Source organism: Clupea harengus, chromosome 14 (assembly GCF_900700415.2).
Source record: "Clupea harengus chromosome 14, Ch_v2.0.2, whole genome shotgun sequence".
Classification (NCBI taxonomy): Eukaryota; Metazoa; Chordata; class Actinopteri; order Clupeiformes; family Clupeidae; genus Clupea; species Clupea harengus.
This window is the reverse complement of record NC_045165.1, coordinates 26,392,110-26,405,206: the sequence shown is the minus strand read 5'-3', so window position 1 is coordinate 26,405,206 and position 13,097 is coordinate 26,392,110. Positions and strand designations below refer to the sequence as shown.

At 43.4% G+C, this 13,097-nt stretch overlaps 2 protein-coding genes across 3 annotated transcripts in view; one reads left to right on the top strand and one right to left on the bottom strand.

The window, feature by feature from the left end:
* Window positions 1–2,666: 2,666 nt before the first annotated feature.
* rtn1a (reticulon 1a) lies at window positions 2,667–7,225 on the bottom strand. 2 transcript variants are annotated; one of them, XM_012838057.3, is made up of 7 exons: window positions 7,148–7,225; window positions 5,061–5,268; window positions 4,673–4,811; window positions 4,287–4,356; window positions 3,818–3,864; window positions 3,547–3,605; window positions 2,667–2,878 (listed from the first exon to the last, which is right to left on the bottom strand). In XM_012838057.3, exons 1-7 carry the CDS (start codon window positions 7,158–7,160, stop codon window positions 2,836–2,838), a joined length of 579 nt encoding a protein of 192 aa, XP_012693511.1. In that variant the 5' UTR covers window positions 7,161–7,225; the 3' UTR covers window positions 2,667–2,835. The 2 variants fall into 2 exon arrangements, with proteins under 2 accessions (XP_012693511.1, XP_042565607.1); XM_042709673.1 differs by lacking the exon at window positions 7,148–7,225 and adding an exon at window positions 5,355–5,506.
* Window positions 7,226–7,916: 691 nt separating this feature from the next.
* lrrc9 (leucine rich repeat containing 9) overlaps window positions 7,917–13,097 on the top strand; it is a 19,310-nt gene continuing 14,129 nt past the window's right edge. Inside the window, exons 1-11 of the mRNA XM_042709719.1 lie at window positions 7,917–8,667; window positions 8,800–9,018; window positions 9,318–9,458; window positions 9,592–9,655; window positions 9,736–9,806; window positions 10,095–10,277; window positions 10,583–10,738; window positions 11,033–11,241; window positions 11,735–11,866; window positions 12,119–12,298; window positions 12,939–13,056. Coding sequence (XP_042565653.1) covers window positions 8,611–8,667; window positions 8,800–9,018; window positions 9,318–9,458; window positions 9,592–9,655; window positions 9,736–9,806; window positions 10,095–10,277; window positions 10,583–10,738; window positions 11,033–11,241; window positions 11,735–11,866; window positions 12,119–12,298; window positions 12,939–13,056 — 1,530 coding nt within the window. The 5' untranslated portion in view covers window positions 7,917–8,610. The remainder of the gene's footprint in view (window positions 8,668–8,799; window positions 9,019–9,317; window positions 9,459–9,591; window positions 9,656–9,735; window positions 9,807–10,094; window positions 10,278–10,582; window positions 10,739–11,032; window positions 11,242–11,734; window positions 11,867–12,118; window positions 12,299–12,938; window positions 13,057–13,097) is intronic.

The window sequence follows — 13,097 nt, the reverse complement described above, 5'->3', positions numbered from 1 at the left end:
CTATCAACAAACAGCACAGTGGCAGTGAAGCCTGCAGACTCTCAGAAGTGGTGTTGGGAGCGCCCTCTGGTGTAGTTAGAGGGAATGAACCCTTAACGCTTCAGCGCCGTCTGGAGTTTCACTCAAGATCTTATCAGGGGTTGATCTACAGAGCAGAAACTTAACAGCAATTACAGAGCTCCACTGAAGTTGTAGTAAACGTTGATGCTTGCTGCTAGCTTTTGTATGGTGAGGTTACAATACATAGCCACCTGTTTTAATGTCCAGTCTTGTAAGCCATTTTGGTCACTGTGTGACCAGTCGAACGGCAAATAATGTAAGGGCTTGACACAACACACAAATATAACACAATACAGACATCACTGTTGAATGGAGTCTTCGATACAATGCTCTACAGTTGGACTTCCTGTATGTTCTGGCATCCACTTTGATTTTCACACGTTGCAAATCTGCATTACTACCTGTGTTGATTTCTTAAACTTCATTTTAGGTCCTCTTCCAAATGCCAGCAAGCATATCTAACCACACCTTCGTAAAAAAAATACGTGATGTAGATACATGCCAATTAACTGGAAGTAGAACTAATGAATGTAAAGTTATTGTATGGAAACTAAATCACTTTTTCTCTGAGAATTTTTGTATGAATTATCAAAGTGAATTAAAGATGAGATTGGTAGACATTTTGTATGATTGTTTTTCTTTCACATTTGCATTGTTGGTTCTGCTAAATTGGCTACAATACATGCCCTAACACTCCAACACAGCAAGAGATTATTCCCTTGGTGCTGGTGGTTCAAGGCGTACTCACTTTGACAAGTCTCAGTTGTCCTGTATGTGCTATGTGCCATGTTCTGTAGACTGTAACCAATAGTGACCAGCCTCATCAGCATCTGACCATTTCAAGGCACAGGCTCTGTCTCAGGCCAACGTAAAAAGGGTCCCCACACTTATTTCAGTACATTGCAAAGAAAACACATTCGTTTTAGCTTACCTACTTGAGACCTTAATGAAGAAATATTACTTTGGACCCAGGTTGTTCTTGGCAACTGGTTCAGAGAGCGCAAAGGGAAATCCCCCACCCCCACTAGAGATCCCTTCCTTAAACCCTGCCAATCTCTGCTCTTTAACCCTCGCCAAACCTAAATCCCAGCCCATTACCCTTTTGTGACGGCAAATATTCAATTTCTGTCTATTCATATCTGCAGTTGTTAACAGTATGGGGCAGAATGTACACAATTCACATGAGGCATCTTCACAGTGCAAGTAGACCTTTCCAGGAGTTAAATGAATTGGCATAGAGTATTAACTCAAACCAAAAAACACATCACTCCTTACTGCTCTTCACTGGTTTCCAGTAAAACGAAGAATTTATTTTAAAACTTTTTAAATCTATAAATGGCTTAGCTCCCTCCTACTTCACTAAATACAGACTAGTTCACTGAATACAGACCAGTTAGATCCCTTAGATCAGGGGTGTCAAACTAATTTTAGTTAAGGGGCCACATACTGCCCTATTTGATCTCAAATGGGCCAAATCAGTAAAATCTCATTTTTATAGAAATGCAATTTATGTCTTTCTGTAATTTTCACACTTAGCAAAGTCATCCGGCGGGCCGAGCTGGACCCCCTGGTGGGCCTGACCTGATCTGTTTGACACCCCTGCCTTAGATCATCTAGTAAAGGTCTCCTCATTGCACCTAGAATAAACTCTAAATCAGCCTATGTCAGCTTCAGTGACTGTGCTCCTACTCTCTGGAATTCTCTACCACATGAACTTAGGTCCACCACAACAGGATATTGTTTTAAAAGCAGAATAAAAAAACATATTTTTTTAAATAAATACAATACCTTTTTATCTTTTTATCGTTTTATTCTTATATGTTTTGTCATGTCATATGTTTGCTGTGTATCTTTTTTTTAAATCACACTGAGTCTATGCCTGTCATATGAACTATAAATATTTCTCCATAAATAAACTTGAGTGGTATATGTCCTATTGGAAATGGGCATATGACCTTGACCTTGCTTGAGCTTGGCTCAGATATACATCAGAAATGCATGCCATAATGAAGTAGACTAAATTAGGCTTTATTTAGGGTGACTTAATGATCGCCCGTTTATTTATAGCATGGAATCTTACAAGGCTGAGACCAACTAGCATTTCACCCCATGGTGGCAGCCAGAGGGGCAAGACCAGGGCTCGACACAGATCTCAACCAGAGAGGCAAGACTAGGGCTCTACACAGATCTTCTTTTTCTGCACTTTTCTTGCTCCATCTCTAATGCCAGATTTGTCTTTGCCTTCTGCTTTGTTAGTCACTCTTGCACACTATTGCTCAGGGTCAAATCGACTGAAGTTGTTCAAATGGTTAAGAGTCTAGAAACATAAAGGAGCACAACGACTGAGAAAATACAGACTGTGGTCAGATTTATGCCCTTCATCTTCGTAGCTGTACAACTGCTGTGTCTTTAAGGGATTAAATGTGTAACACGAACGTACGGTTTTTCATTTCTGTACAAAACTACAGATTTCAATGACCAAAGAAAGGATTGTTAAACACACTAATTCAGTTACCATTTAATATTTTATGGCTGATAATGAGTTCTGTAAAAACTTCCAAATTTGCAGGTTACAATTCACAGGTCAAAAGTCAAAAACCAAACTGTTGAAAGCATACCACATAATTTATTCAGGTGCATACAGTCGACAGTATTTCCACTTCTTCTCAAGTGTTTCTTAAAAAAAAGACATGTCTGAGAGGAGAGTGAAATCTACGACATCTCAGACATTCATGAAGGAATGCTGGGATTGAGCTGTTCTAAGGCCAGGCAGCATCACTCGTTCTTCGTCCTGGCTCCAGGAACCTTTGATTTGATCCTGTAAATCAGATGAAATTGTCAACCATCTAAGCATCCCACCAGTAGGAGGAGCCCTAAGCACGTATTGGAGGTCTAGCTGGGAAACGCACTAAATGCTGTATGTTGCAGTAGGCAGCTTTTACTGCTGCTAAAGTCTGAAGCCAAAAGGTAAAAACAAATGACAAGCCCCAAATACCCCTTTAGATACCTCTGAACACCCTAAATGACAAGCCCCAAATACCCCTTTAGATACCTCTGAACACCCCAAATGACAAGCCCCACATACCCCTTTAGATACCTCTGAACACCCCAAATGACAAGCCCCACATACCCCTTTAGATACCTCTGAACACCCTAAATGACAAGCCCCACATACCCCTTTAGATACCTCTGAAAACCCCAAAAGCCCAGATCAAGGTGCCAGGGATTCTCATTATTTCCCATTCAGCTCTTCTGTTTGAAAATCCCACCCACTACTTGTTTTCCTTGATACACAGAGCTGCACTACTAAACATGTACTTGCTGTGCATGACACATGAACGGTGGTTTGCCTTTCACACAGTGAGAGTATTTGGTTCCAGTATTTTTGGAGAGTATATATTAACATATTACATCGTTATAATGAGAAGAATTTCAGCAGGTTTTAAGTGTAACTGTGATATCAGTCATAATTCGTATAGGACTTACTTTGCCAAGATTAGTTGTACGTTAGTCTTCACCATTCCCAAACAATGGTCAATCTGAGTCTAGAAGAAGGGAGGGAAGAAAAAAGGTCAGTGTGGTTCTAACCAAAACTCCCCAAAGATCACTGCGGCATATGCACCATTGCAAACAATTCTCTCAATTTTAGTTTCACTTGTTAACGTTCAAACAGATTTCCATCTGTTTTCATCTACATGCATACGACGCACACTGAGAGACATACACACTGACTGACACCACAGAGATAGAGTCTTACCTGGTATTTCTCATAAACGACAGGTAGTGTGAACATGGTCACCACAGCTGAGTGAGAGAGAAGGAGATTAGCATTTATGACATGGACATTTCTCCTCACATGATTCTTCTTTTGAAGTGCTGTGCTGCAAATAAGCTCTGTGTGTGTGTGTGTGTGTGTGTGTGTGTATGTGTGTGTGTGTGTGTGGGGGGGGGGGCAGTATGTGTGTGTGTGTGTGTGTCAGTGTGTGTGTGCGTGTGTGTGTGTGTGTGTGTTTGTGTGTGTGTTTGTGTGTGTGTGTGTGTGTGTGTGTGTGTGTGTGTGTGTGTGTGCATAGTTGATCCATCAAATTAGCTACAAATATAATGAATTACTTATCGTTTGTGACAATAGATCAGCAGGGAACATTTTACTGACTGATAGAAATAGACTTCATCACTAATGCAATGTGCGCCTTTTGCTAACTAGCCTCCAGGGAAATCTCACCCACCGAGAATCAGAAGAGTCAGGCCATTAAACACAGCCCCAAGGTATGTCAGCAACCACATCAGCACTGCAAACTAAACATACAGACATACACACACACACATTGTAATTTAAATGAGAAAATTGGTGTCGGTATAATGAGAGAAGATCCCATGATTGCAGCCTGACTCTACTCTTCAAAGATGTCTGTATTCGAAAGAAGCCAACTTGAGCCATAGCTGTCACAGTACATTACAGCTACCATTCACAGATTATTTGAGGTCCATTCAAAACATATAGTGGATGTGACTGTGTTCTCTAAATCATTACAGAGCCACACAAGATGATTCATATGATGCTAAAGATTGTAGCTTTTTTGCCTTATGTATGAGAGTTGATTTGGTGTCTGACCTTTATGGAGTCCAGTAGGTCCTGCACCAGGAACAGTCTACGCAGTTCCACAAGACTGATGTTCAGGTAGAGCTGCAGCTTTTCAATATAAGAGCTCATCTGTTCTGGAGTCAGAGCGACCTCAAACTCCAGATACGACCTGTGGGTAGAGCATACATACACCATACATCACATGGACTTTTCACTCTCTCTCTCTCTCTCTCTCTCTCTCTCTCTCTCTCTCTCTCTCCGTCTCTCTCTCTCTCTCTCTCTCTCTCTCTCTCTCACTCTCTCTCTCTGTCATGCAAGGAGTCTCTACACAGAGAGAAATATTGGCATTTACGGACATACGGAGTTTATACATCTTGGCATATAGAAAAAGGTCTCTTAAGCACGCAATCTAACTTACTTGAAGGGGTGACCTTCATCTTTCTTCTGGAGAGCCTGCAGGAGGGACCTGTAGGCTCTGACGCTGATGGTGACCGAGAGGACGGCCAGCGCCACGTGGGCCGTCACACTCAGCACGCTGAAGCGAGACAGAGAGACGAGCAGCAGCAGCACACTCCCAGCCAGCACGCCCGTCTTCCGCGGGTCCCTCCAGTACAGTATCTCCATCGCTGGAGGGAGAGAGGGGGGAGGGGGGGTTGAAGTGCTGCTTGAAATGCCAGAATGACATTGATACAATGACATCCCTCACACATACCTTTCCCTCCTTATTGTTATTCTTATGCTGGCCTCCAGCAGCTCGCGATATACTAATCCCAAATTAACCTCACGGCTGCACTTCCAGTTTCTCCTCTGGATTGGTTTTTCGAACTGAAGCGTTCCTAAGAACCCTCCTTGAGAAGTGACCAGAGAATGTGGGGGTCACATGTGACACCTGCTTCATGCTTTTGCACTTCCCAGCTTACCCCTGTGCTGCTCACCAGTGTGGTAGGCCTAGTTAATGATTGGCACACGTGTTAGAAATAGCTCTCTATATCAGCAGAGTTGGGTGATAGGAGTTCAGAGCACCCTGCCCTGCCATACTGTCTCCCTTGAACTTCAGGTATCACCAAATGAATGTGAGGCTGTACAAACACTATGAACTACTTCATTTCTATTCACTGAATATTTTAGACTAAGAGCAAGCCACGACTGACTCAGAACTGTAAAAAGCATTTGTGTGATGATGTGTGCTGTCAAGGCTGACGGGCGCTGACGCTGAACTACTGTGTTGGAACAGCGCTCTAATCAGCCACAGACTGAGTGCAAAGCAGAAACGTCACTAAGCAAAGAGAAAAGTGGAGCTGTCACTGAGCAAATCAGGGCTTGACTAGTGGATGTAAATCGCTCATTCCATAGAGGGCAATGCTCCAAGTCTGCACCCTGCACTTGTGGCCTTCGAAGAGCCCCAGTCTAGCCTGCAACATCAGGACAACAGACCATCTCAAGACATCAAACATGCCTTTGTACATCAATTCATTTGAACCCTGAAGGACGTATAAGTTCTTGAGAAAAGTTCCAGCTGGCAGAAGTAAATGTATGATTTCTTGTTGAACAGCATCTCTCAGCATGGCACTCGAGTCATGGCACTCATCATACATCTAAGCCTCTTTTTAGGAGAGTTAAACATTTGTGCTGATTAGTTTCTCCAAATTCAACTCTTATTCCAAGAAGTTCAATTTGTGACTATGACGACCAGGTCATTACTAAAACATTGTGCCAAGAAGCTCCTTACAGTGGCAGTCTTCATTACTTTTTCTGCATCACTTCATTCTTCTCTCTTCCCATGTTTGGAAGTTAAACCCTGCTGAGCAGGAAGCTGTCACACTTCAGCTGCTTGCGTGTGTGTAGGCAGTCTGCTCCTCTGTGAGTGTGTGTCCCTGTTAGCCATCACTAAATATAGACCGCTCACAGAAACCAAGTGGCAAAAATATCAGCTGTTCTTATTGTATGCTTGTATACTGTATACCTCCCTGCTGTATAGGGTGACAAGCACGTAATGATCCAAGTAATGATCAATCAATCAATCAGTCAATCAATCAAGAATCTCAATATTCTCTGCAACACTTTGTACCCTCTGTCAAGTGTTGTACATGTGAATGTACCTGTGTGTGTGTGTGTGTGTGTGTGTGTGTGTGTGTGTGTGTGTGTGTCTGTGTGTGTGTGTGTGTGTGTGTGTGTGTGTGTGTGTGTGTGTGTGTGTGTGTGATTTGTGTAATGTATGTACAATGTGAAATGAGGTGAGACCATATGGCACAACAGCAACATTAGCATTAGCATTGCAGCACACAGCAATAACAACGTAGGACAAAACATCCTACTAAGTAGAACACAAAGGTAGAGCATAAAATCCAGACACTTTACTCCAGTTACACTCACAGTTATCATTAACTTAATTAATATCATTAATCTGGCTCTGAGTTTAAAACCATTGGTTTTTGACTGGCAACTGAAGTTAGGCTAACCCTGGTAGCGCTGCTAAAGCTGGTAAAGCTCAGAGCCGTCACTGACCTGTGGAGCCCATGGCTGCAGAGAAAGAGAGAGAGAGAAACAGCTGCTGTATCCACACACAAAAGGAGAGAGAGATAAAAAAGGGAGTGCGGGGAGGGGGGAGATCTTTGGAGCAGGGAGGGACTACACTGGCATTTGCATTGGCTGGCTAACAACAGCTCCCATGTTTTACTCTCTTCTGTTTCTGTCTGTACCTCTATTTCTGTCTATTTTCTCTATCTCTCTTTCAGTGTCTCTCAATTATTACAAGGACACATTCACTCCACTCATACACACACACACACACACACACACACACACACACACACAATGAGCAATGTTTTGCACTGGTTTTAGAGCAGGGCCATTGACACAATGCAGACCAGCTGTAACCCAACACACACACACACACACACACACACACACACACACACACACACACACATTTTCTGTATGTGTTTAAAAACAGAAGGGGCTATGGCCCTCACTACTTTTAAAAACACACTGATGATATCCACGTGGACCCACCTTTGTCATGATGTATGTCAGAGAGTTTTTGTCCTTTCAGTAGGAGCAGGTGCCCTCAACACACTGGCAACACAGAGGCTACACTCCAGCTTATATGCTTTGTTGTTTGGTTACATTTGCAACTTGTTTCTTCTGTGCACTGCTTGAAATAAATATAATTACACTAGACAATTTGGGTGATGACGTCTGGTTGGGGTCTCTTCTAACCAAAATTTGTCATCACCATCCTATGAGGTGTTGGCTTCCCATGAGACATCAACACAGACAGGCTACACTGCGGCCTATAATCATTTTTCAATTACCAAAAATGGGGCTAGTATCAGATAGATAGAGCAGTAGGAACCTTAACCCCCTGACACCACATTACAAGTCGATCAGGACGAGCGAGCAAAGCATGTAGATGTCTACCTGTTTCGCGCCCTCTAGTGGAAGTATCACTGAGCAGACATTTGACTCACAAATTCCAATATGGCTCCCCAGCAACGGTCTTGGTTACCCGTTGATGACAAACATTGCGGGAGATATGCCTCGTGGGGTGCACCTGTTACTTGAAGACGTTTAAGAAGAGAAACAGTATTATGCTTTGCCACAGATCCCATCCAACGACTGTGTTTTGTCATATTTTACTCGATTGTTTCATGTTTCTGTTCAGTTAGCAATCTCAAAGTTACTTTATTAATAGCTGATAACGAGTTGAAATAGTTTAAGGTAACTTAAAAACGATATCTGTCTATCAACAACTTCACCTGCTAGCATAACTTAGCACGATGCTGCGGTACTGTACCTTTCTGCCAACCACAAATACTGAACGACAGAGTTGGCGTACTCGAAAGTGTGTGAAAATACTTCCTGCTGTTTTGTTTTGTTTAATTTAAATGTGAATGAAGGCTAATGTGAACATAACTAACCAGTAAGTTCATCCTTGGACGATATTTAGCTTCTGTAGCAAGGAAAGTATGACACTGCTTGAAAAGCAACGACAAATCGCAGATGAAGAAGTCATCAAAGAATTGGTAAGTCTGGCAACTTTTAAAACAATGGCCTGTTTTCAGCATTGTAATGCGGGTATCATATCTGAACAGACTTAGAGGGGGAAACGTTTTTAATATCCACCTCTAAAGTCGGTGAATCGTGCGTTTATACAGTGCTCTGCGAATGGGTTATCATATGACAAAGTGTGTCAAGATGGAAGTGGTATTTCATCGTTGGAGGTATTCTTCTCGGGGTACCCACGCATGGTTGGTCTCTCCTTATTCCCCCGCCTCTCCAAACTCATCATCTTGGGTCAGAGCATGACCCAAATTCAGGGATTGGAGCACTGTCCTCTGCTTAAAGAACTTTGGGTCGCAGAATGCCAGTTGAAGGTAATTTGTGTACTTCCATTCTCCTTTTAACTCTCACAGAGTGGTGTAACTGTTGAAGCCTATCTGAATATTTCTTACATAGAGCAGCACAAGCAGTTAAAAGTCAAAGCTGTTTGTTTGACTACACCATGACCTACACACAGTAACACAAAGAGCATTATAGCTTCTGCAGTGTATTTTTATTTTACAGATGCTAATATGCTTTATAATTGGAAGAAACAGGTGGCATTAGTAAGACAACATCTGAAACACCATTCTCTGGTTTCCTAAATATGTTTTCTTTATCCATCTACTCCCAGGAAGTTTCCGGATTGCATAACTGCCTTCAGCTTCAGAAGTTGTATCTGTTTGATAACCACATTAGTGAAATTGCAAACCTGGAACTACTTGTAAACCTCGAGGTTTTGTGGCTCAACAGCAACCACATCACTAAGACTGAGGTAACCCCAGCCCAGCAGATGGCATGTATCAGCTATCCAATTCTTATTCAGGCTCTTACAAAACATATGAGGGATGTACATTTTTATGTCAGATTTCTTTGATTGAAGGGAAGCCTCTTTTACATCTTTTCAGGGACTGTCAACACTTGAAAATCTTAAGGAACTGAACCTAGCAGAAAATGTCATAGAAAGAATCGGTATGTATTGTATTGTAAGTTGTCGTCATGTATGTTTGATATTATAGACACTTGAAATGAAATGATGTGATGATTTTTAGGACACAGTCTGGATCCCAACATCAATCTACAAAACCTCAACCTTTCAGGAAACCAAATCAGCTCCTTTAAGGTAGTAATAACAAACCATACATACCAATTTGGTTTGAACCATCCCAACGCTTTTTACTAAAACTGTTTAAGAATACAGGAGGTACCATGTAATCCACTGCTGGGGTACGTCTGTAGGAACAGAAGGATCATTTTTTACTGCCAAGAATATGCTCCATTATTTATTTCAATATTAGTCTTTGCTCCGATATCCATGACCATTTGAAAGTGAGTTTCTGTGCTTAACACTCAGCATAATACATGGAGCACTGTTTACTGATGGCATCCTGTTTGTGGCTGTCCCGTGCAGGAGCTGACACCACTGGCAGTACTGAGCCAGCTGAAGGAGCTGGGCCTGCAGGACCCACAGTCTGGGCCCAACCCTGTGTGTCTGCTGTGCAACTATGCCACTCACGTACTCTACCACCTACCTCAGCTGCAGCGCCTGGACACACAGCACATCTGCAGCAAAAATGTCAAGGATGCAGCAGGGGTGAGATAACTGATGTGTTTGTGTCTGTGTGTGTGTGTGTGTGTGTGTGTGTGTGTGTGTGTTTGTGTGTGAGAGAGAGAGAGAGAATGCAGTTGTGTTTGTGTCTGTGTATATGCAATCCAACTGTTGAAAACTTGAGCTGACTTGAGCTGAGTGAAACTGAACTCTTGACGAGACGTCTCGTGTTAAACAAATCCAGCCACTTAAGTAATGATGGGATTCCTCTCTGAGTAAAGTGTAATAGCTCAGGAAAAGCAATTATAAGAATGAATGGCATGCATTTAATGCTAATGTTTCCTTTGTAGTCCACTGTGTTGAAGAAGATGATGTACTACAACATGCGTGTGCGTTTAGTGCAGAGGCAGCTGGCTGAGACTCAGGCCAGACTGCTGGAGCACAGAAACTTTCGCCTGCAGCTGCCCAGGGACAGAATACACATGCTCACCTGCACCCTGAAGACGGTGAGCAGGACATTTATACCCCACCTGTGAACGCTGGCAAACTGAGAGGACTGACGGTCTCTGTTGCTTTGGTGTAACACTTGAACTTGTGCTTGAGTGTGCTTGAGGAGGGGAATTGTCCCAACGAGTCACAAATGTAATCATTACTGATGTTTCACCCACAGATGTGGCACACATGTTGGCTTATACTAGTAGTCACACCCTCAGACACACACACAAGTTTGTACTGATAAGCACCAGTGTGGCTGCAGTGCAGGTGATGTCTTGGCACTCAGTGTGTCTGTCTTCCTGCAGCTGGAGCTGGAGCTCTCGGAGATGCAGGCCACTGGCAAGAAATCGGCACGCACCTGGGAGGAGGCGCCGTCTCCGTTAACGGAAGGCTCCGGAGACCCAGGCGACACAGCGTCCGAACTGAGCCGCGACCCGGGCCAGGAGCAGAGGCTCCTGGGAAAACTGGACGCGCTCAGGGAGAGGCTGCGCCTGTGGAACCAGAGGATGCAAGAGTAAGTCATACTTGTTGTGTGCCTGTGCTGTGACAGCTATTACTAATTGATGAGGCAGAAAACGGAGATGAATAGATCTGGCAGGCATGAAGTGAGTAAGGCAATATTGTGCCGAGCGAGTGGAAGAGGAGTGTTTACATGCATGTGTGTGTGTGTGAGTGTGTGTGTGTGTGTGTGTGTGTGTGTATGTGTGTGTGTGTGTGTGTGTGTGTGTGTGGAGTCAGGCAGGCCTGAAATATTATGCGTGATCTAATTGAAGCTCAAGTCAAGTCCTAATGATATTGATAACAAACTGCTCAATGAGCCATATGGGTGATGACACTGCCTAGTAATTGACTCTCGTCCACTGGTTCACTCATACCTTATCAGAGCCTCCTGACGTGTAGGAAATGGCGTGCGGATTGGAGCACATTTGATCTGAGTCATTTTGAATTGAACTGAGTGGAAGGTGGTGGTAGTGTTTCATGGAATGTGGTGTATCTGTCGTGTGCAGAGCAGAGGCACAGAGCAAACGAGAGCTGACGCTGGCTACAGACAGGAAGAAGATGATGGAGCACTTCCTGGTGCTTGAGCTGGAGACCGTGGGCAACATCCGCCTTGAGGAGGGCAGGGCCAGCGACACCTGGTACACACACACCAAGCTTTGAATGAGATGAGACCATTATCAACATAACCCTCCGTCCCATTTTTTAGATAAGCAGATACTATATTAAAGAAGCAGATAAATATTAAACGTCAAAGACTGCATGTCATTAAAAAGCTTTGGGAGGTTTAGGAAGTTGAGGAGGAGTGTTCTCTGCCTGCTGAACTGAAGTGTGTTGGTTAGATAAATCCAGCAAAATCTCTCTTTTTATCTTTCTTGTCTCCTCTCTCTCAGGTTTACTTCCTGTTACGACTTGCTGCTATCGCGTTTCTGTGCGCGGGACTACGCCAAATACGGCATCACTGGCATCAAGATCAAGCACATCATTCGGGTCCATAACCGCGCTCTGCGCCTGCGCTTTGAGAACAAACTCCACAGTCTTCTAGCCAGCAAAGACTCCCAGCTCTTCTCACAGTGAGTTTGTTTCACAGTAGCTCAGCCCCTGTGCAGTTACCTCCTGCACTGGGGTTCCTTACATACTACTGTTCCAGGATCAGCTTTCTAGTTTCCAAGGATCACTCATCTGTCCTGCTGGTCTGTCATGCTGTGTCAGCCCTCTCCTTTATTGTTGTTTCACTGCCGAGAACGTGATGTTACGTGTGTAATGGCCCTTTTCATTTTCAACACATTCTTCTTAATCTCACTGGCATTATGAAAAAATGCTGACAGATGGAGAGTTAAATGTGTTTGCTGTCCGTGGTGCTGAAGCATTTTTTTCTTGCACCATTGATTTCTACTCCAGTCCCAGAAGTTTATGTGCCAGTGTGGGCATCATACTCACTCTCCCCTACCATACTGTTTGTTAAACTACCCCTCAGTTTATTTTCTGCATTCCATGTCAAGAAGAATCAGCCGTGTAAGTGATTTCAATTCAGTAAATGAATTTTCAAGTCACAGTATTGGGATACCTACTGTACACACTGTCTGCAGTATTCCTCGCTTATTTGACAGACGTGACAGATTCCCATTTCACACAGTACACACACAGTCAAAATAAAACAAAGAGACTGAGATGGTGTGGTCCACTTATCATTCACTATAACCCGCTGACCAGGAACTATAAGCGAGGACTGGACTACCTGTTCTATGTGCCTGACCCTGAACATGCCCCTGAGGAAAATGAGGTTCTGCACATCTTAGAAAATGGCTTTGAAAGTGCGGATCACTACAAGGTAACACAAGTGTCTGCGTGTGTGTTTGTACAGTATATACA

Coding starts and splice junctions, on each gene's coding strand:
- rtn1a (XM_012838057.3), bottom strand. Junction 4,812..5,060: donor GATGAAGGTCACCCCTTCAA/GTAAGTTAGATT, acceptor CTCTACCCACAG/GTCGTATCTGGAGTTTGAGG. Junction 4,357..4,672: donor ACCTACTGGACTCCATAAAG/GTCAGACACCAA, acceptor CTGTATGTTTAG/TTTGCAGTGCTGATGTGGTT.